At 36.6% G+C, this 23,554-nt stretch overlaps 1 protein-coding gene across 3 annotated transcripts in view; it reads right to left on the reverse strand.

Annotated features, from left to right (window-relative positions):
- Positions 1–234: 234 nt before the first annotated feature.
- LOC149393804 (beta-amyrin synthase-like) overlaps positions 235–23,554 on the reverse strand; it is a 48,916-nt gene continuing 25,596 nt past the window's right edge. For 2 of the 3 annotated variants that reach the window (XM_089616463.1, XM_089616462.1), the window contains 7 exons: positions 20,611–20,733; positions 20,422–20,520; positions 4,750–4,806; positions 3,658–3,848; positions 3,061–3,238; positions 2,061–2,225; positions 235–608 (listed from right to left, as the gene is read on the reverse strand). In XM_089616463.1, coding sequence (XP_089472589.1) covers positions 483–608; positions 2,061–2,225; positions 3,061–3,238; positions 3,658–3,848; positions 4,750–4,806; positions 20,422–20,520; positions 20,611–20,733 — 939 coding nt within the window. In that variant the 3' untranslated portion in view covers positions 235–482. The remainder of the gene's footprint in view (positions 609–2,060; positions 2,226–3,060; positions 3,239–3,657; positions 3,849–4,749; positions 4,807–20,421; positions 20,521–20,610; positions 20,734–23,554) is intronic. The other variant, XR_016299641.1, reaches the window with a different exon arrangement.

The following is a 23,554-nucleotide window of genomic DNA, read 5'->3' on the forward strand; positions in this document are numbered from 1 at the left end:
AAATTCCATTGGTTCGACTTCTCATATTAGCATAGCATTTCTGTCGACTTTGGGCAATTTCCATCTAGATTTTTTTACATTGACTAGACCATAAGTACGGTTTGGCTATACTCGTTGTTCCGAGAGCTTGAAATCTCAATCAACTCTCAACTGTGAGCGTCTAATACAATGTTTCACATGGGAACAAAGCACATCGAGATTGACGAAGATTTAGTTAGGGAAAATATTGCGTCAAAGTTGCTTAAAGTAAAATACATACGAACCAAATGCAGATGTGCTCACAAATACATACGATCGTTTTTTTTTACTTGTGTTCCAAGCTTAATTATCCCCGCTCTACCAGTAATTGAGTTGTCTGGAATGTACCCAAACGTATTTGACATCATTTCTATGAAGTCAACAAATTCAATTCAGAAAAAAAATACAACTCGCAATTCGTCTTTAAATATGATCTTTAAATTACATAAATTCTTGACTAATGTTTAGCTGCGCATAGTGGAATGTAATGGAACCACCTTGCAATATTTTGCAAGAGCCCATAAAGGGTAAACATTTCTATATGCTGCATAATGAAGCATACAGTTCTTATTGAAAGATCCCGTAATTTCCTGCAGTAATCAATTATTGAAACCGATACTGTAAATTTTTAATTATAATAAAATTATTGAATAAAAGGTCGCTAGAAACTGCTTTTTCCTGTAAAACCGTTACTGGTAAATAATATTGCGATCTTAATTAGATAAAGTCAAGTTATTTCAAAAAATAAAAAAATTAGATCGATAAGTTGCTATGTTACTGGTAAACATTACTCGGATAAAATATAGGGCAAACTGGCAATGTAGCCATTATGAAACATGATTTTTGCTTTTTAGCCCACGTTTGATTTATTTTGCAATCTAGTCATTTACCATAATAAACGAACATAAAATACCTGATTTACCCCTATTCTTTAAAAGACGTTTATAAAACACTAACCCACGTTTGAAGGAACAAATATTCGGTATTGATTTTTAAAAGGAAAAAAATTGTTTCCAAAATAATATTAAAATTTGTTGAGTAATTAATGGATGCGTGTATCATTAAATGCATACGTAATAGTCTCTCTCTTCTTTATTCGAATCTCATTTGAATTGGTTTATTTCTATAAATTATCTCAGTTGTGGTTTATTTATGTTAATTTGCAGATTAGTTCAAAATAAACAAAAATTAACGAGTAGTTTATTTATGTTAATTTGCAGATTAGTTCAAAATAAACAAAAATTAACGAGTACGTAACAAATTGATATTGTGATTAAATGAGCGATATATTTCAAAATTTAACATTAAAACATAATAAAATATAATCACTAAAAACTGGGAATTCGAATTTCATCTTATAGAGCCTAAAACATATCACGAGCAATATTGTTTTCCTTCACATTAAACTAGCCCGCAAAATAGGAAAGTCAGATAACTAGATTTAAATATGTGCATTAATTAAATAAAAAGCTACAAATTAAAATTTCCGGAAATCAATTAAAATTTCCGAAATAAAGTGACAAAAAATTTAAAAAAATCTGCAGATATTTTTTCAAAACGTGGGCTAACGTTTTTTCATAGAATCAAGTCAAGGTTATATTGGTAACTACCATTTTCTATAATTTTGACACGTTATCTTTTTGGGCTAGATTTGAAACTAGTGCGAAATGTGGGCTAGATCACAATTGCAACGTTTGAAGTGGCTTATTTCGACTAATTTTTCTAAAATATACTATAATTATTCACACAGTCAAAGGGCATGAAAATGTGTTAAAATAAAATTAAGACCGGCATAAAGAATAAATGATAAAAAAATGTGCATGCCCATATTAACTGATTATTGAAGCTAGAACTGTAACTATAAATTTCACATTCATTTTTTAATGAGCCTGAATTGTGAACATAAGATTTCACTACGTATTCATGGTTAAAAGAAAAAAAGAAAATAAAATAAGTTTCGTAGCACTATATTTACCTATAAAAATCACTTGAACAAAAGTGAAAACATTCATCATACAGTTCAAGTCTTATATATTTCGTACCTGTTGTGGAAAATCACCATCTTCCAATTGAGAGTTAATTAGTAGTTTAGCTGCACGATGAATTGGAGTTGGATCTCTTTCTGCTTGTCCTCCGTCAATAAGACTCATCAGAGCCCATGAAGTTTGCACTAAATTTGATCGATTTTCTTCTAGAGGCACATACTCCTGCATATGCGTCAATGTGGCACGACATATAAATAAGGGCAATGTAGATTTCTAGCCATGATCTGAAACATGTAATTACAAACTAGCCACTATTTGATTAATTTATGATAGAGAGAGAGAGAGAGAGTTTCCTACAAACAAAGAAACAAATCAGCAACAAAATTACTTATTCAGTTCCAACATTAATAATGCGGTTTTTTTTTTTTTTTTTTTTTTTAATTTCAAATACAAAAACTTGAAAATAAGGGAAGGTTAAAATTGGATTTTCAACCTGCTATAATTGCTGTCAAGTCTGGGAAATGACTATTTATCAAACTAAAATGAAACGTTGGCTATATTGAAATAATGATGTTTCAACAAACTTAGCCGTTAACGATTCTCTATAAATAAAATCTTTAGTAAAAATAGAAGCGAATATATGATTATTTTTTAAAAAATAAAACAAGCCTAAAATTTTGGTAAAATAAAAAAAATGAAGAAAAAAATTTAATAGCCACTAAATAGAGTCATTAACAAATTTGAATCTAAAGACAGTCAATAATTTTTGATGGAATAATAGTAAAAAAAAAAAGATAAACTGAGTAATTCTTGTGTCCCTTGTGTGACTAAATCACAGCCCGCAGTCCTACTACAACAAAGCTATTGATGCCAACAATTGCAGTTTATATTTATATTGTTTATGGGGATAAATATCAAAACTTAATGGGGGTTAAAAAAAAAAAAATTGCTAGGCGATAAAAAATTAAAAAAATATTTATTTTTGGATTTTTTTTTTTTTTTTTTGGTGTGAAAAATTCCATTATATTTACCTTTTATTTATCGAATGTATATTTACCTTCTTAGGACATGATAAATAACTCTCACCCCAACCACCATCGTCTCCTTGTATTTCCAGTAAAAAGTTAACGGCCTTGCGTACTGTTTCACTATTTCCATATGTCTTTCCGGCCACGGCCAGCGCCCCAATGGCAAACCACGTACCATACGTGAAACAAACTCCCCACCTTCCATACCTATGACGAGGGATCGTACAGATTATGGTAAGTATAAGAGTAAAACAACCACTTTATCGCCACCAAATAATAATTAAAAAAAAAATTAAACACAAGTATATGGCTATTTTACACATTTTTTCAAGGAATGAAGGTAAAATTCAAATTCAATTTTATACGCAAAAAATTTATCAAGCATTAAACATAAATAGATGATAGGATTATTCTATTCTCAGCACACAGCCAAATACATATCAAAGTAAAGAAAATGAGTGAATAGGTAGAATTTATTGACAGGTTTTGAGTATAGCTAAAAATATGTATAATTTGCAGGCCATCTGCAATTCGGATATCCTATATAATTAATTTACATTTAGATATACTATTGTTCAAGAAAAAAAAAATAGAGTGAAGATAATCTAAGAAAGGAAGTAGAATACCATGAACCATTGGGCATTTGCATGTTTTCAAGGAATTGAACAGCTCTTGTGATGAAGTTTTCAATTTCTTCTCTTCTGTGATTTCCGTACATCTTTTTGAACAAGACCAATGCTTGAATTGCCGATGAAGTGCATTCTACATATTCGAGCTCCACGATAACGTTTTGGAAAAATTCAGTGGGGTTGAGCAGCTAGATTAAAGCCATACAAAATAAACAGACCTTGATTTAACACAATTTTAATTCTGGCTTGTAAGCATAAAAAATTGTCCATATGCAAGTAATATAGATTTGGTCTCTATATAAGTAATATTTTAAACAAAATGATAACCTAATTATATATTTGAAGTATTTTAGTCTTATTAAGTAAATAATTCACTTCTAATTGTTTTTAGCAATCAAAATCATAATCTAAGGAGTTACAAGAAGATCACAAAATAAAAATGGTGTAAAAAAGAATATGTACAAATTTTGTACATATTCTTTTTATACAACTTTGCATGAGGTCTAGAGATTCGAAAAAGAAACGATGCACTGATAAATAGTGAAACTATTATAATTTTTTGGCGTAAATTAAGTTTGTCCTAATGATATTGTAAATATGATCTAGGTATTATAAATTGTATATTTTTGTAAGTTATTTGCGTGTTCAATTAAGAAACAAAAAAAAAGTTTTATAAAACTGATAAAACGCTAGAAAACACAATAGTTTGTGCTTTGAGGAGCATTTCCTCATAAATTAATTTAGAGACTATTTAGTTAGTATATTTGATATGAGAAATTGCCCCATTTGCCATCAATTTCATAACATTTTCTTACTTTCCACAAAAACACTAATTTTTCCCAAAATGACACCATCTATGTCAACAATGTTGACATCTATTTTTACCCTTCACTATGAGATGTCAACATAGATGTCAACAATGTTGACATCTCGGTGGCATTTTAGGAAAAATTAGTGTTTTGATAGAAAGTAGAAAAATGTTATGAAATTGGTGACAAATGAGACAATTTCTCATTTCATATTATAAAAAATATCTGATGCTCAGTAGATCAAATGATGATTAGCCATTGAGAATTTGTCTCTAATTACCTCCAACCAGTTATGTCCTCCAGCTGGCTCCCAGGCCGTTAGACCGCCATTCTTACTCTACAAGATATTATAGATTATATTTTAATTTTTAGGGACAAAAGGTTTGAGATCAGATAAAAGCTATGTACTATAGAGCTACTAATATTTTTCCCCCTCCTAATGAGTGAACAGTAAAATAAACACCAATTTTAATTAGAAAGATATATGTTACCTGAAACCGGAACCACATAAATACTTGGAAATAAATATAAAACTGTTTTCGAGGGCTAAATTATTTTACTAGTTGATTAAATATTTTTTTTGGTACATACAGATAAATTTATTACAATTAAGCCCTTTTGATTTAATAATTTGGTATACTTACTATTGGTTGACTAAGTAAAAAACATAACACATGTTATTATTAATATTATAATTAACACAAACTAATACAAGATGAGTATAATATTAAATGCATTAACACCCAAAATAACAAAATAAATTTCAAAATTGTATGTTTTTGTATGTAATTTCATATTTTCATCTATATTTTATTAAAATGTAACACTATGTTGTGTATATTTTATAATTACTTATGGAGATATAAAAATGTTTAATATTATAAAATATTAAAGACTAATATGTAATATAAATACATTTTTACAGATAAATTTGAGGGTCACCATTAGAGTAGAGAGTCGTTAAACCTGCATTTTGAGATTTGAGGACCCTCAAAATGAGAGTCTCCATTGGAGATGCCCTAAACGCTCATTTTAAGGATGAAGGACCCTCAAAATGAGAGTCTCCATTAGAGATGCCCTGAGTGACGTGAGACTCTTACAAAAAGTTACAGCCCAAATCTACTGTTTAAGCTGTCTTGTTAGATGTTATCAGGATAAGTAAGAACAACAGTAAAGACAAAAAGGAAACAGAACGCACAAGCGTGGTAACCCAGTTCTGCCAGACTGCCTACTCTGGGGGGATATGAATCCCTGTGAAAATAGTAACTTCACTAGACAATAGTATGAGTACAATGAAGGAATACAACTGGATGATAACTTTCCATTATTCCTAACTCCAAACTATTCTAGAAAGTTTCTAATCTAGGCTCCCCTAGATTTGAGCTTCCCTCACTTTTCACTCTCACACTCCCAGTATTTCAATAAATATCAATCACCAGCAACACACCATGAGCCGGGTTTGCTCTCACAGAAAAGACACCAACACTAGATGACAAAAGACACACCTTTTCTTTGTCTTAGGTTTCGACGTAATGAGAATGTATAACCATACACACAAGAGAAACATTCTCTTATATAAGAGACAAGCAAAGATAATGTCCTTTGATCCGGAACAGAGACAGATGGCGCACATCCAACGCGGCCAGTAAAAAAAGTGTCAGCGAGACCACGTCGTATCCTGACAGAAAGGGAAGAAGGATGTTCTTTGAAGAGGGAGAAGCAACATGAGAGACAATAGATTTGCCTGAACCAAGAACGCCAAACTCAATGTAACAACAATCTCCCCCTTTGACTTTGAGAAGGCAAAACTCTTAACGTGATAAACTGAACAACCAAGCAGAAGACCCTCAAACTACACACTGCAAGATCACTTATGTCACAGTGACTGATAGAGGAACACAGAACACAAGTGCAAGCCAAACACAAGATCTTCAAGCTACGTACTGTAAGGTCACACATGTCACAGTGACTGACAGAGGAAAAAGAAAACATGCACAATGTACACACTTCTGCTATTGATAGATAACCACGAGAGGGAAAAAAAACAAAAGCCAGAGTCAGTATCTGTATCAGTTTTTGACTCCCCTTTTTTTGCCAAACAAAGGCAAAGAGAGGAAGAAATACACAGTGGCTTAGAAAATATTACAGACCATAATAGAATTTGACGATGAGAAGGAGAAAAGAAAGAAGAAACATCAACAACGCAATAAACTAGAATGTCATTAGGAGGATGAGCCTGATGCAGAAGATGAGCATGCAGGAAACATTTTGGAGAGTGCAACTTCAAGATCTTTCTTTCTCCCTATAGACATGGCAATAACGAGCTCAAGGTGCTCGATCTCATCCATTAGGGAAAGAGCAATCAGCTTCCTTGTGTCAGCAGTCATGGGAGGCACATTGGGAGTATCGGGAGAATAGAACTTAGCATGAGGAAGACTGGACTGAGGAGGCTTCTTAATGTCAGCTACATGGTGCTTCGGAAAAAGCTTGTAACTAAAGGAGATCTTGCCTAGGGCAGAGCTACAAGACTTCAGTTCTTAAGGATTGAGACTTGGCGGAAAGACATCGTGGAAGTCGGCAAGCAGTGGCTGGACAGATTTCGGGACCGGAACTGCGTCGACGGAGGACTTACTGAGAAGGACATAGACGACGCCCGAGTCGGTCATTTCTTCGTCGAATTCGGCGTGTGACAGGAGGGTCATAGTAGGTCTGTGAGCTAAGACGATCATAGGATTGGACGGTAAAGCACGATCTTCTTGCCACCGAAGAGGAAACTATACGTGTTGGTCGATCCATCGTGTATTGCGTGCCGATCAAATTGCCACGCCCTACCAAGCAACAAATGACAAGCATCCATCGAAAAAATATCGCACATAATAGTATCTTTGTACGCATTGCCAATGAAACAGCTCACCCAAACCCGTTTCGAAACGGTAACGCCCAGTGCAGGTTCAGAGACAAGCGAGCTTATATAGTTTCAGGTGCTTCTCTGGGGTTAGGCCCAATTTGGTGACGACGTCTTCGGCCACCACATTTTCAAAACTTCCAGAATCGATGACGAAACATCATACTTTGTCGGTAATGGTGCACGAGGATTGGAAAATGTTATTTCGGAACCAACCATCATCGCGGTCCGGGGGCAAGAAAACTACGGCGGACCACGAGAGCATGACCCACATCGCCGACAACTTTTTTGACTTCGTCACTATCCAATCTAGAAATTCGACTCCACATTCACATTTCCGTGAAATTCGGGAATCTCCATACGGAACGCCCACTCCCATCGTGTGTCGTTCTCAAGTCCATCCATGTGCGGAGCTTCGGCGAACGGTGCAAAAGGGTTGTCTTCGTTGTCAATTTTGGCTTCATCACAAGCGACGGGGGCCACCGGGTGTTGTTGGAGGATAGCCTCAATCGCTTTGGTGAGCGCGTCCAATCGTCGATGAGCACCGGTGAGATCTTCATGTCAATCTCCAAATCAGCCTCCTGGACTCCTCCATGTCGGTTTCTATGCGCCATGGAAGGGATCGGAATGGCTCTGATACCAACTATTGTAATGAGAGGTTATCGGAAAGATGAAAACGCAAAGTTTTTGCAACAACGATGTTGACCTCTTTTTTTTATTACTAATAAAAACAAGCTGAAAAATAAAACTCCATTGTCTCCAATATATATAGAGATCGAGCAAGGAGAGAGCAGAAAACAGGAAGTCCAAAAAAAAGGAAACAAGTCAACAAGATCGGGAAACAGATAACAAAATTAAAGAATGCAAATAAAAGCAAATAAAAGCTGGTCATAAATGCTAAATATTTGGTCATAATGGTGCAAGAATCCTAGAAAGTTTCCATGCACGTATTATTTTCCGATGCGACGGTCCCATGTCTCCATGAACGCTAGCCCTAACCCTAGCGTGCCATCACTGTTCCTTAAAACCTCTTTTGCACCGATATACTCTATCCCCAAATCTTATGCATCATGCGTTATCCCAACTAGGGCAGCGCGAAAAAACTGGTAAAACCATAAACCGGACCGAACCTTGGTTTTTAAACCGTTGGTCCGGTTTTAAACGGTTTAAAATTTCATCGGTCGGTCCGGTTTGAACTTTTAAACGATCAGGTCCGGTCTAAAATGTCTAAACCGCGGTTTATACCGGACCGGACCGGTTAGTATTTATATAAATAAATTAATAAAAAATATGTCTAAAACGGTCCGGTCTACGACGGTCCGGTCTAAAAGAAAATCGGACCGGTTATTATTTAAGAAAAATATAAATAAAAATAGGCTAAAATAAAACGGTCCGGTTTAAAACGGTCTAAAATGGTCCGATCTAAAACGGTCTAAACGGTCTAAAACGGTTTAAACCAGACCAGACCGTTTTAACCAGTTCGGTTTGGTCCGGGTTTTTTTTTCCTTATTTGGTCCGGTCCGGTTTAAATTATTTAAACCATTTAAACTGGTTCACTTTGATTTTTTGACTGGTTTTAGACCGGACCGAACCATGCACACCCCTAATCCCAATAGTCCTTCACCACATCGAAGCGTGTTTCATTCTCGCAACCATGCATTCTCAAATTTGACCAGTATCGTCGTTGGTCTCAATTCGTTCTTATTCAGTTTTAACAAGATAGGGCTATTATCAAAAGGGGAATTATCCAAGTTCCAGGGTTTAGCATCATAGAAAATAGCAATATCTATTCTTTAGTAACCAAAGCTCTATTCGAGGCAAACCTCAAAAATATTTATCGGCCCGTCACCTTTTTTCCAAATCAATTGATATCCCATTAGGTCTGAATCCCTCAGATTGTACTCCATATTGAATAATTAAACTTGATTTGGGTTTTAGTATTTGGGCCTAGTTATTTCTAGTTGTAGTTTGGGCCTTTAGTATTTAGGGCCTATTTCAGTTATCATCTTTCTACAATACTCTTGATGTGTAGAGTCTTTAGAGAGAATAAATTCTAGAGTAATCTTGTACTTTCTAAGATAGTAATTAATTAGGGGAATTCTCTAGAAAATGCTGTATCTAGAGATTTCTATAGACTAGTATAAATAGAGATATAATCCTACAATTTTGCATCAAGTCAAATAAAAAGTCCTCTTTTCTACAAAGAAAATTCATACCTCTCTAGTTTTTACTCAAACCTCCAAATTTTCAAACCTCTTCCCTAAACACCGAAAATACTTAAACACTTTCTGCATATACCAAAAACTTCCTTCCAACAAAGTGGTATCAGAGCAACTACGGCAACTGGAGTCTTAGAAAAGTGGCTCTCCTTGGTGCACACGATGTGTGGGAGATAGTTGAGAAAGGCCACGCCGACCCGGAGAATGAAGGTAGTCTATCTCAAACTCAAAATGATAGTTTGAGAGACTCAAGGAAGAGAGACAAGAAGGCTCTCTGTCTCATCTATCAAGGGTTAGATTAAGACAAGTTTGAGAAGGTCTCGGGAGCAAAGTCGGCCAAAGAAGCTTGGGAGAAGCTTCGAACTTCATACAAGGGAGCATATCAAGTCAAGAAGGTACGTCTTCAAACTTTAAGCGAGAGTTTGAAGCCTTGCACATGCGAGAAGATGAACTCATCTCCGATTACTTCTCAAGAGTTTTGACGGTTACCTATAACCTCAAAAGAAATGGTGAGAAGTTAGACGATGTGAGAATCATGGAGAAGGTTCTTAGATCCATTAATTCAAAGTTCGAGCATATCGTCACTGTCATCGAAGAGACGAAGGACTTGGGGGCCATGACAATGGAGCAACTCCTCGGGTCGCTCCTAGCTTATGAAGAAAAGAAAAAGAAGAAGGAAGATATCGTGGAGCAAGCACTCAAGACACGAGTCGATTCGACAAATGAAGATCGCGGTGGAAGCTATCAAAGGAAAGGTAGCACCTGAGGATGAGGACGTGGACGTGGACGAGGTTGGAGGCCCAATGACAACACCAACAACCAAAGAGTAGAAAGCTCGTCAAGAGGTCGTGGGAGAGGAGCCACAAAATTAAGGTAAGACAAGTCACATATCAAATGCTACAACTGCAAGAAGTTTATGCTTCCGAGTGTAGAGCTCCGCGCAACAACAGAGTTGAAGAGAAGGCCAACTAGGTTAAAGCACTACTAGAAATATGACATTTAGCGACGGAAGTATTAGCGACGACTTAATCGTCGCTAATAAATCGTCGCTAATCACCCTTTTAGCGACGACTTTCCCGTCGCTAATTTTTTGGGGCGAAAAATATTAAAGTTTGGCGGCAAAGATATTTAGCGACGACTTTATCGTCGCTAATTCTTTTTTGTCGTCGCTAAGTTTGCGGGAAACTAATTAGCGACGATAAATTCGTCGCTAATGAGGTCTGAATTCAGTTAGCGACGATATAATCGTCGCTAATAATGTTGAATTAATTTTGAATTTTAAAGAGGGAAAAATCCCTCCCATTAAATTAAAACGAAATGATTTAGCGACGATAATGTCGTCGCTAAAGGTATTTTAATCGTCGCTATACAGTTAGCGACGAACTAATCGTCGCAAATTGTTTTCGAATTTTGACGAATTTTAAAGAGGGAAAAATCCCTCCCATTACATTAAAACGAAAATGATTTAGCGACGATTTTATCGTCGCTAAATGTCTGAAATTTACTAATAGCGACGGATTTATCGTCGCTAAATGAAATATCGATTTAAGTTCTTTTAGCGACGAAATGAAATGATTCAGCGACGGAAAAATCGTCGCTAAAGGTCTTTAAATACCAGATCGCGAACCAGCTTCCTCATTTCTCTTTCTTTAACCTAAAACGATTTCTCTCTCTTTTTCTCTCTCCCGCCGTCGCCGTGCCCTCCTCCGCCGTGTGCCGCCGTCGCCGACCTCGTCGTACCCGGTAACTCTCTCTCTCTCTCCTCACTTCTCTCTCTCTCCCCACATCTATCTCCTTCCGGCCTCTCTCTCTCCCATTGCAGCTCCTCCGCCGCGCTCCGCCGCTCCGCCGCCGACGCCGTAGCCACTTCCCCGCCGACGCCGTCCTTGGCCGCTTCCTCTTCTCTGGCCGCGCGCTCTCCCGCCGTACGTGATCGGTAAGTTTTTTTTTTAAAAACTTTATATATATGGATTAATATATGAATATTTACATAAATGTTTAAATTATGTATAAGTATAATTATTTATATATATATAAATATAAATTAGGATTAGATATATAAATATTTATATTATGAAATGAAATTTTGTTTGGATTAGTAAATTAGAAATTATTAAATTAAGAAATTTTGTTAGGATTAATTGAAATTAGAAATTTTGTTAGAGTAAATTAGAAATTTTGTTAGGATTTAAAAATTAGAAATTTTGTTAGGATTTAGAAATTAGAAATTTTGTTAGAGTAAATTTTGTTTGGATTAGTAAATTAGAAATTATTAAATTAAGAAATTTTGTTAGGATTAATTGAAATTAGAAATTTTGTTAGAGTAAATTAGAAATTTTGTTAGGATTTAAAAATTAGAAATTAGAAATTTTGTTAGGATTTAGAAATTAGAAATTTTGTTAGAATAAATTATTAATTAGGTGGTTATGGATTTAAAAATGAATAAAAATGTTAAATTAATTAGTTGGTTACGGATTTAAAAATGAATAACAATGTGAATTTAATTAGTTGGTTATTATGGATTATGAATTTTAATAATCGAACCACTGAGGTTGGATTTATTGTTAGTTTTAGGATGTTTCTATGCAGGTTTTAAAGTTAAAAACTTGATGCCGGGTTGTTAAGTTTATAGGGGAGGTTCTGCCGAAATTTCGGTAGGATCGTGAAATTATAAAATAAAATCCGAAAACTACTAAATTTTGAAATGTTCAATCTATAGGTAAAATGAGTTATCCAAATAGGAATTGGATAATCGAGGACCAACGTTTAAGCGTTGAGTTTGCGGCTGGCATGACAGAGTTCATGGCAATGGCCCGACAACACGTAAATGTCGAAGGACGAGTTAAGTGTCCATGCAAGAGGTGTAACAACGTGTTGACGCAAAAAATTCCTGATATAGAGAATCATCTCTTTGTCAGAGGATTTAAGAGGAATTACACGAGGTGGAACTTTCACGGGGAGGAAGAAGATGACGTAATGCAGTATCAGACGGATTACAGAGGAGGAGGGATGTTTGATGCTGTCAGATTTCCCGATGGTTTTGCGGGGAATTTGAAGAAGAATGTTACCGCGGATGGGAGGTTGACGGGTTTGAAGTCTCACGATTGTCACGTGATTATGCAACGCCTACTGGCTCCTGCTATTCGTCCTTTTCTGGATCGAACAATTCGAGATGCCATAATAGAGCTCTGCAACTTCTTCAGACTTATTTGCTCTAGAACGCTGGTAATTTCAGACATTGAGAAGGCGCAAGAGGATGTGAAGCTTATATTGTGTAAGTTGGAACGAATTTTCCCGCCTGATTTCTTCACAATCATGGTTCATTTGGTAATGCATCTACCGGATGAGGCAATTAACGGAGGTCCAGTTCATATGCGGTGGATGTATCCATTTGAGAGATACCTTGGAACGCTCAAGAACTTTGTGCGTAATCGAGCTAGACCAGAGGGTTCAATTGCCAAAGCCTATGTTGTAGACGAAGCATTGACATTCTGCTCAAGGTATCTAGAAGGCATTGAGAATCGTTTCAACATGCCCCAACGAACAGACGTCGCGTCTAACTTTGAAGGTGTCGAACGAGAGTTATCGGTGTTTCAATCATCAAGTTGTCGGCCTTACGTGAAGATGAGCACGATACACTTAGATGAGAATATACGTTTGCTCGCTGAGTGGTACATTTTACGAAATTGTCCCGAAATTGACGATTTCATGAGGTAAATGAGTGAAATAAATTAACTTGAATTATTTATACGAAGTGATGTATTAAATGAACATGAATTTTATTTCAGTAAACACATAGATCTCATGGAATTAGAAGGTCGGCCAGATGTTGAAGAAGCGCATCGACTTGAGTTCCCAAAATAGTTTTGGGAAAAGGTATTTGACTAATTAACTAAAAAAATATGATTAAACTCGCTTCGACACTAACCGACTCGTTAATTAATGGTTGTATGTAGGTATTTCGCATGAGCCAAGACGTATCTGTATCCCCTGAATTATATGCATTGGCATTGGGACCACATTTCGCACCACAAACGTATCCGTGTTGTGTAGTGAACGGAGTTAAATTTATCTCCCGTCAACGTGATAGCAGAAGAACGACTCAGAATAGCGGGGTATATGTACCAAGTGAAGGAGGTCACGACTTCTATGGTCAAGTAGAAAACGTCATTGTCTTGACGTATCAGAACAATTGTCGTGTCGTCTTATTTCAATGTCGTTGGTTCGGTGACCAAGATCCGAGGAAAAGGACACGCAACGACAATAACTTGACAAGCGTGTATGTGGCAAAAGAATGGTACAAAGACGAGCCATTTATTTTGGCAACTCAAGCGAAACAAGTTTTCTACTTGGAAGATAACTTCAATGGTCCTGATTGGCGAATCGTCGAAGAGTGTAATCATCGAAATGTGTGGGATCTTCCTGATATTGACCTCATTCTTGGTCAATCTTCGTCTTCAGTTCAGTTGTCAGTAGAACCGTCAGATTTAGATTCACTGTCGACGCGTCATCAGTCTGCAATACCAGAGCCCGTGAGCAACGACGCAATGAACTTGTTGGAAAATATTGAAGAAGAAGAGTTTATCGATGACGAAGAAACTGAGGACGAAAAATTGATGGAAGAAGATGATTTGTCAGACGACGATGATTGATAGTATATAAGGTTTTTCATTAATTTACTTACTAAATTAACTGATTTAAATCATTACGAACGAATGCCTAACTAAATAAATTTTGTTTTGAATTTCAGATGGCTGCGGCTACAGGAGTTGGAGGCAGCGGAGGCGGGGAAAACGAGCGGCGGGACGACAAAGCAAACGTCGCGACTAGTGTTTTATTAGATATTTTGTGTATAGTAGATTATTATTTACATATTTCTCGATAACCGAAAACGTACGTAACCGGATTTTAAATTATATTATATTTCTTGATTTGGATAATATAATTTAGTTTTTATTTGATTTTTCATTTTAGAATTTCATAAATAAAAAACCATAAAAAATAAATAATTAACGACGAAAAAAAAAAATAATAATAATAATTAGCGACGACAAAGTCGTCGCTAAATATTATTACACAGAAGTATTTAGCGACGACTTTGTCGTCGCTAATTCACGCGGAAAATTTTTGCGCGTGAATTAGCGACGACAAAGTCGTCGCTAATTTCCTGTTTCAAAATGGAAAAAACTTCTCGTCACAACATTTAGGGACGAGATTATCGTCGCTAATATCGTCGGTAAATATTTAGCGACGACAAAATCGTCGCTAAATATATTTAGGCACGCACATGTAGCGACGATTTTTATCGTCGCTAAAATCGTCGCTAAAGAGATTTAGCGACGATTATGGGGTTTTTAGCGACGAAAAAAATCGTCGGTAAATGTCGTATTTGTTGTAGTGAAGAAAGAAATCAAGAAGACGTGACGTTGTTGTTGGCTCACAAGGACATTGAAAGGGGTTGAGATATTCAATGGTATCCCAACAGTGGCGCGAGAAACCATATGTGCGGGCAAAGAAGCATGTTCGTGGTGCTTATGAATCGGTGTAGGGGAACGTTGCTTTCGGAGATGAATCAAAGGTGGCGGTGAAAGGTAAATGAAACGTTCTCATCCGATTGAAGAATGTCGATCATCAATTCATTTCCAATGTTTATTATGTGCCAAACATGAAGAGCAACATCTTGAGCATATGACAACTCTTAGAGAAAGGTTATAATATTCGATTAAAAGATAATCACCTTTCTATAAGAGACCATGCAAGCAACTGCATTGCTAAGGTGCCTATGTCAAGAAATAAAATGTTTATCCTCAACATTCAAAATGATGTCGCAAAATGTCTCAACATGTGCTATAAGGAGGAGTCATGACTTTGGCATCTTCGATTTGGGCATCTCAACTTTGGAGGATTGGAACTCCTCTCCAAGAAGGAAATGGTCAAAGGATTGCCCTCTATCAACCACCCCAACAAGTCTGTGAACGACGTCTACTCGGAAAGCAGTTCAAAATGAGCTTTCCAAAGGAGTCAAGCTCAAGAGCTCAGAAGCCGTTGGAACTCATACACACAGATGTATGGGGTCTGATCAAGCGATCACTTGGTAAGAGTAACTACTTCCTTCTCTTTATTGATGACTATTCAAGAAAAACGTGGGTATATTTTTTGAAAGAAAAATCAAAAGTGTTTGAGAACTTCAAAAAGTTCAAAGCCCATGTTGAGAAGGAAAGCGGCCTTGAGATCAAAGCAATGAGATCCGACCGAGGGGGAGAGTTCACTTCAAAAGTGTTCCAGAAGTACTGCAAAGACAACAGTATTTGGCGACAGCTAACGGTGCGAAGAACCCCCCAACAAAATGGAGTAGCGGAGAGGAAAAATAAGACGATCCTTGAGATGGCGAGAAGCATGCTCAAGAGCAAGAGACTACCAATTTTCATCGGTTATGACACCAACTCCAATGGCTACAAGCTTTACAATCCAAATATGAGGAAGACAATCATCAGCTGAAATGTCATCATCGAAGAAGAAAGAGAATGAGACTAGGGATCGAGCAATGAAAATTTTAACTTCTTTTCACAATTTGAAGAAGATGATGTGGAACAGCCAGAGCAACCAAGAGAAGATGCGGCTACCCCACCGACTTCACCAACTCCGAGTTCTCAAGAAGGCAAAAGTTCAATTGAAAGGACCCCCCCACTTTAGAAGCTTGCAAGAGTTATACGAGGTAACATAAAATCAAGACAACCTTACTCTCTTTTGTCTATTTGCGGACTACGAGCCTATGAACATTCAAGAAGCTTTAGAAAAGAAGACTTGGAGAAACATCATGGATGAAGAGATCAATGTGATAAAGAAGAATGATACCTGGGAGTTAGCTTCACTTCCAAAAGGGCACAAGGCGATGAGTGTGAAGTAGGTGTACAAGGTAAAGAAGAACTCGAAAGGAGAAGTTGAAAGATACAAGGCGAGATTTGTGGAAAAAGGCTACAGCCAAAGAGCCGGCATTGATTATCACGAGGTATTTGCTCCTATTGCTCGATTAGAGACTTTTAGACTAATCATATCTCTGGCAGCTCAAAATAAATGGAGGATACATCAGATGGATGTCAAATCAGCATTCTTAAATGGAGTTCTTGATGAAGAAGTCTACATCGAGAAATCACAAGGCTATGAAGTTAAAGGAGAAGAAGACAAAGTCTTAGGCTGAAGAAGGCGCTCTATGGGCTGAAGAAAGCCACAAGCGCTTGGAATGCTCGAATCGATAAGTACTTCAAAGGAAGAGGCTTCATCAAGTGTCCATACGAGTATGCACTTTATATAAAAATTCAAAACGATGATATATTGATTATATGCTTGTATGTAGATGAGTTGATCTTCACAGGGAGTAATCCAAGCATGTTCGAGGAATTCAAGAAAGAGATGATGAAGGAGTTTGAGATGACTGAGATTGGATTCATCTCTTACTACCTCTGCATTGAAGTAAAACAAGAAGACCACATAATCCTCATCAGTCGAGAAGGCTATGCCAAAGAGGTGCTCAAGAAGTTCAAGATGGATGACTCAAACCCAGTCAACACTCGAATTGAATGTGGAATCAAGTTGTCAAACCACAAGGAAGCAGAGAAAGTGGATCCAACACTCTTCAAGAGTTTGGTTGGAAGCCTACGATATTGACGTGTACGAGGCCTGACATCTTGTATGCAGTCGGAGTCGTTAGTCGACACATGGAGCATCCAACTACTACTCATTTGAAGGCGGCAAAGAGGATTCTTTGCTATTTCAAAGGTACGACAAACTTTGGCTTGTACTACTCTGTTTCTAATAATTACAAGTTCTCGGATATAGCGATAACGACTGTGGTGGAGACATAGATGATCGAAAAAGGACAAGTGGATTCGTGTTCTACATTGGAGACAGTCTTCACATGGATGTCGAAGAAACTCTTTCCACTTGCGAGGAGGAGTACATAGCTGCCACTTCATGTGTCCATCACGCAATTTGGCAACAAAATTTATTGAAGGAGTTGAGTTTGCCATAGGAGGAGCCAACTAAGATCTTCGTGGACAACAAGTCAACATAGCTTTGGCGAAAAACCCAGTCTTCCATGATGAAGTAAGCACATTGACACACGGTATCACTACATTCGAGAGTGTGTTACCAAAAAGGAGGTGCAATTGGAGTACGTGAAGACAAATGACCAAGTAGCTAATATCTTCACCAAGCCCCTCAAGCGAGAAGCCTTCGTCAAGTTAAGAACTTTACTTGGAGTAACAAAATCAAGTTTGAGGGGGAGTGTTGAATAATTAAACTTGATTTGGGTTATAATATTTGGACCTAGTTATTTCTAGTTGTAGTTTGGGCCTTTAATATTTAGCGCCTATTTTAGTTATCATATTTCTAGAATACTCTTGACGTGTAGAGTCTTCAGAGAGAATAAATTCTAGAATAATCTTGTAATTTCTAAGATAGAAATTAATTAGGGGAATTCTCTATAAATTGTTGTATCTAGAGATTTTTATAGACTAGTATAAATAGAGATGTAATCCTATACTTTTACATCAAGTCAAATAAAAAGTTCTCCTTTCTACAAAGAAATTTCATACCAATCTAGTTTTTACTCAATCCTCCAAATTTCCAAACCTCTTCCGTAAACACCCAAAATACTTTTCTCCATATACCCAAAACTTCCTTCCAACACTCGAACCATCACTTGAATGAAGCCATCAATCAGCTACTTTTTGGGTACAATCATCCTCTTCGTTTGTCTTCTTGACTCAAGACATTATCTAGATCCCCGCTACACATCACGCAGCTCTAGTCTGCAATTTAACTCTTTCGTGAGCTTCCATGTTTGATTTATCAGCCCCCTATTCGGTTTGTCATAAAGACTAGAGAGCCTCCATCGCACCCGTACTTCGCCTTTGTTCTATGTGTCAATGTGTTTATTAAATTGGCCAATGATTCAAACTTTCTTTGCTTTTTTACAATACAACACTATTCCTCCCGAACAACCTACATGCTCTAAGAACAAGATACCTCTAAAACCCAAGAACTGTCGTAATTTTTCTACTCCATTGTGTCAACCTATGGTTTCACAAAGAAACACATATTTCAGCTGCTTTAGAGATATAATCTCTATGAGAAACTGAATTGTTTGTGTATTCTTAAGCCTATCACAATTCCTTGTGAGTACACTCATGATGACTGGCAGGCTTGATCGCCGAGGCCCGCCGTCAGCGCATATATATATATATATTTTATTTTGTGTATATTAGATGCTTCATGATTTTTTATAAATAGAAAATGGTCTTTAAAAAAATAAAAAATTAGAAAAATAGTCAACTTAAACGTTTGATATTGCTAAATAACCAAGGTTTGGTAAATATTAGGTAAGTAGCCATAAATGATGACGTGACTTAATATGACAGTGATTATTTACTTAGTATTTACGTTTATCAATATGTATGGCAGTGACTATTTACTTAATATTTTCGTTTGTAAATATATAAAATTGATTATTTACCTAATATTTATCAAACCTTGGCTATTTAGCAATTCCCAACGTTTAAGTTGGCTATTTTGCTAAATTACCCTTTAAAAAAAACATACTTTTATAACATATTTACTATATTTTTTTAGTAAGCTCAATTTATTAAAGACAATATAAAATTTGTTGGGCAACATGATGTTGACTTCTCTGTGACATGGTTTTTGTTTTGATAAACTCTTTAAATTGTTCAAGACAACCCAGTCATAGGATCAAGATGTTTGTACCTAGCGATTCAAATTAAAGATATTCTATTTTTAGTTTTGAGATTTGGAGATACGGTCGGATTTGTTTTCCTGGTGTACTAATTCGCAGAAGATTATGTATTGGTCCATTACAAAACTCACCTAGGGTTTTTGTTAGGACGTCATTCATTCTTTTAGTCGCACGTGGCCGACTTATCTAATTTACTCTTCTTTCTACACTGGAGATCTTCAAGACAACGAGTTCAGAGAATTACTTTCAATCAGCGTACTTTATTTATTCTGGGTTGTTAGTAACGTGTGTTTGCAAATATGTGTGTTTGCAAATATTTGGTTGAGACGATCTTCGGGGGAGGGTCGCATAAAAAAGAGAGTAATTTCTAATCTAAGGGGATCTTAGATATTAGTTCATTAGAGAATTGGAGGAGAAGACAATCCAAGAGAGAATCATCAAACCTTAGTCCTTGTACATATAATTAAATAGTGAATTTCTATTCACCACCAAACTTACACCGCCCTCCATATTAGGTGCTTTGTCACATAATTAAGTTACCAATTCTCTGTATCATTTACTGTTTTTTTTTTTTTTTTTTTTTTTTTTTTTTTTTTTTTTTACATATTAGTTGAATAACCATCTCATTACTGTTAGGTAATTTCACATGACGTACTGCCAATAACTTAGTGGGAATAGATCTTTTTTGCAATAATAATACTCCATAATTTAATTCAAAATTATAGGACAACATGAGATAAAGTCAATATATTCCTTTTTTTTTTAATATTTACAAAAACTCTATTTTTATTAGCAATAAATTAAATGATGATATGTTAATATAATATATTAGCTATTATTCATATTGATTTATTTGTTGTTCAAATACCTATGCGGTATACCATTCGGCGTAGGATACTATTGACATTAGTTAAATACCGTGGTATACCATGCAAGTTACTAGTAAGATCGGAGATGCAACAGGATTGCGGTAAGCGGTATTTTAATCATTACTTAAAACATGGGATATAAGACTAACTAATTTACAGTATAAAACTAAAAATATCCTAGTAATTTTAGAATCAAACCTCTCACCTGAAGAGAAAGTAGAATATTAACAGAATCGTATAGTCGATCAGGTTCTAGTTTTTCACCAACGATCTCCACTGGTAACAACGACAGCAACAAACAGCACTACAAAGGAAAAAAAAGAGTGCAAGAGTTGGTCAAGATTGATGTACAATAATTACAATAATAATAATGGTAATAAATTTAATCGATTACCTTCAAACCCTCTGCGGTGCAATCAGAAACTTGCCATCCGTGGTCTTGATCAGCAAATGTCCACGCTCCTTTGGAAATGTGGCGGTACATTTTCTTAAAGTCTCCATGAGGATTCTCTCTAACCTTTACAATTTGTATGAAATTATTTTATTATAATGCCTCGGTTATTTTACACGTATGTTATAGAGATCGTAAAAATTTTAGTTTAGCCTTTATAGCATTGACTACGAAACCTTGACACGGTTAGACGTTTTATCCAACTTTCATATGCATTCACATGACCCACTACGTGAGTAAATTGTTATCCTTTATTTATTTGATCTCTTATATGTTTTTTGGTTTTGTTTTCTTTCCCCTGTCTTCATTCGAAAGTACGTTATAGAAAAACGGACTAGAATGAAAAGTTTTCATGGTTCCATTGTCATCGGTTCTTGGTAGGAAATTATCTAGGAAATCGAATGAAAATTTCTCAAGGCTCAACCTTTCGAACGGGGTGCACATTTCGATACATGATCATGAGAGTGATCACCAATAAAGGATTGTTGTGCACATTTCAAGTTTTTGTGTGTTTGTCTCCTCACTCGTCCATACCCATTATGACCGTTGATGGCACCCCTATATCATCGGAGAGTTTTAGTTCAGTTATGAACTTAAAATAACAGATGTGGCTGCATGTAGTGTGGATTTATCTTCTTTTCGTTTGACTCATTTGTCATCTGAATTTTATTTGTGGCATTCTCGTTTGGGTCATGTTTCAGCGTCTCGTTTGCGTTTTTTTATTTTTATGGGAGCTTTAGGGCATTTATACTTCCAGGATATTTCTGATTGTAGTGGTTATAAACTTGCTAAAATTTTCAGCTTTACCATTTCATAAAAGTGTTTCGTCCTCTCTTGCTATGTTTTATCTTGTGCATTCTGATGTGTGGGGACCTACTCCCGTTCTACTAAAGGTGGTTATAGATACTACGTTTCATTTGTTGATGATTTCACTCATTACACTTGGGTTTATTTAATGAAGTGTAGATATGATTTTTTTGGGCACTTATTGTGCATGATCTTAGAGCCCTCGTAATAACACAACATTTTGCTGTCATTAAATGTTTTCGTTGCGATTTAGGGGTAAATATACTCCTAAGGATTTTGGCCAGTTACTTGCTTTCGATGGGATCATCCGTCAAACCTCATGTACTAACACACCTCAACAAAACGGTGTAGTTGAAAGGAAACCGTCATCTTGAGATTGCTCGTTCATTCTTCTTGTCTGTCGAGGTTCCTAGTATTTTTTTGGGCGGAAGCTATCCATACCGCTGCCTATGTCATAAACAAAATCCCAACCTCTCATAATTCAGGTTTGACTCCTTTCGAAAAGTTGTTTGGAAATGTCTCTGATTATGCCACTTTGTGGTTCCACTTGTTTCGTGCTTCGACCCTACGTCGAGCGCAATAAATTGTCTCCTAAGTATGCTTTGTGTGTCTTTTTTGGGATATGGTGTTGGTCAAAAGAGATATCGTTGTTTTGATCCTGTCAGTCAGAAATGGTATGTCTTTTGTCATGGTGTGTTTATAGCATATTCATTTCTTCTATGTTCCCGCTAGTTCTCATAAGATGACTCATAACGATCTTATTCGTATTGATCCTTTTGATATTGACACCGAGGAAGTTGTACACACTGATATTTTGATTCCTGAGACACACACGCCTCCGACCCCTCCTTCTACGACTACTCAGCCATCACTTAAGATTGTGGATCATCCTCCTCTATGTCAGTCCACACGTCCTCGTAAGTCCACTAAACTTCCCAATTTTTCTTATTCTTCATCTTTACCTCTTTTGTTTCCTTTCTCATGTCTCTTCACTCTATGTCTGAGCCTTTGTCTTATAGAGAGGCTATTGTTTACCCCCTTTGATAGACTGCTATGGCTAAGGAACTTACTGCTCTACATCAGACTTACACTTGAGACTTTGTACCGTTGCAGTCGAGTAAGCGGGCCATCGGTTCTCGTTGGGTAAAAAAGATCAAGACCAATCAGATGGGTCCGTGGAGCAGTACAAGGCCCGTCTTGTTGCTAAAATATATTCTCAAGAGTATGGTATAGATTATGAAAAGACTTTTGCGCCAGTCGCAAAGATGACGACGATCCACACTCTGATCGATGTGGCTTCCGTACATTGTTGGCAGATATCTCAGATTGATGTGAAGAATTCCTTCTTGTATGGTGATCTTCACGAGGAGGTATACATGACACCCCCCTCATGCAATCGCACATCAGCTCGGTCATGTGTGCAAGCTACGCAAAGCTCTATATGGTCTCAAACAAGCTCCCCGAGCTTGGTTTGAGAAGTTCTCCACTGTGATCGCCTTCCTTGGTTTCATTCCTAGTCAGCACAATTTCGCTTTATTCGTCAAGCATACAAGTACATGTAGTATTCTCTTGTCCTTGTTTGTTGATGATATGATTATTACCGGCGATGATTATGATGGGATTGATTCGTTGAAGTCTGACTTGGCTCGGTACTTTGCTATGAAAGATCTGGGTTCGTCGCGTTAGTATCTGGATATAGAGGTGGCTTTCTCTTCGAAGGGCTACCTTATATCTCAGTCAAAGTATATATCAGATCTCTTTGAGCGTCATCGTCTCACTGACAACAGGATCGTTGATACTCCTCTTGAAACCAATGCTCGCTATTCTCCATCTGACAGGTGTTTCCTCTGCCCGATCCCACTTTATACTCCACAGTGGTAGGAAGTTTGGATTATCTCACGGTTTCTCGTTCTGATATTGCGCATGCTATTCATATTGCCAGTTAGTTTGTCACTTTCCTATCATAGTTCATTGGCTATTGTTCTTCACATTTTAAGGTATCTTCGTGGTACTCAGTTTCAAAGTCTATTATTTTCCTCCTCGTCCTCGTTAGAGTCGCGCGTTTACTCTGATGATGATT

Source organism: Urtica dioica, chromosome 6 (assembly GCF_054948205.1).
Source record: "Urtica dioica subsp. dioica isolate 48M chromosome 6, U.dioica_male_clone48M_v1_H2, whole genome shotgun sequence".
Lineage (NCBI taxonomy): Eukaryota > Viridiplantae > Streptophyta > Magnoliopsida > Rosales > Urticaceae > Urtica > Urtica dioica.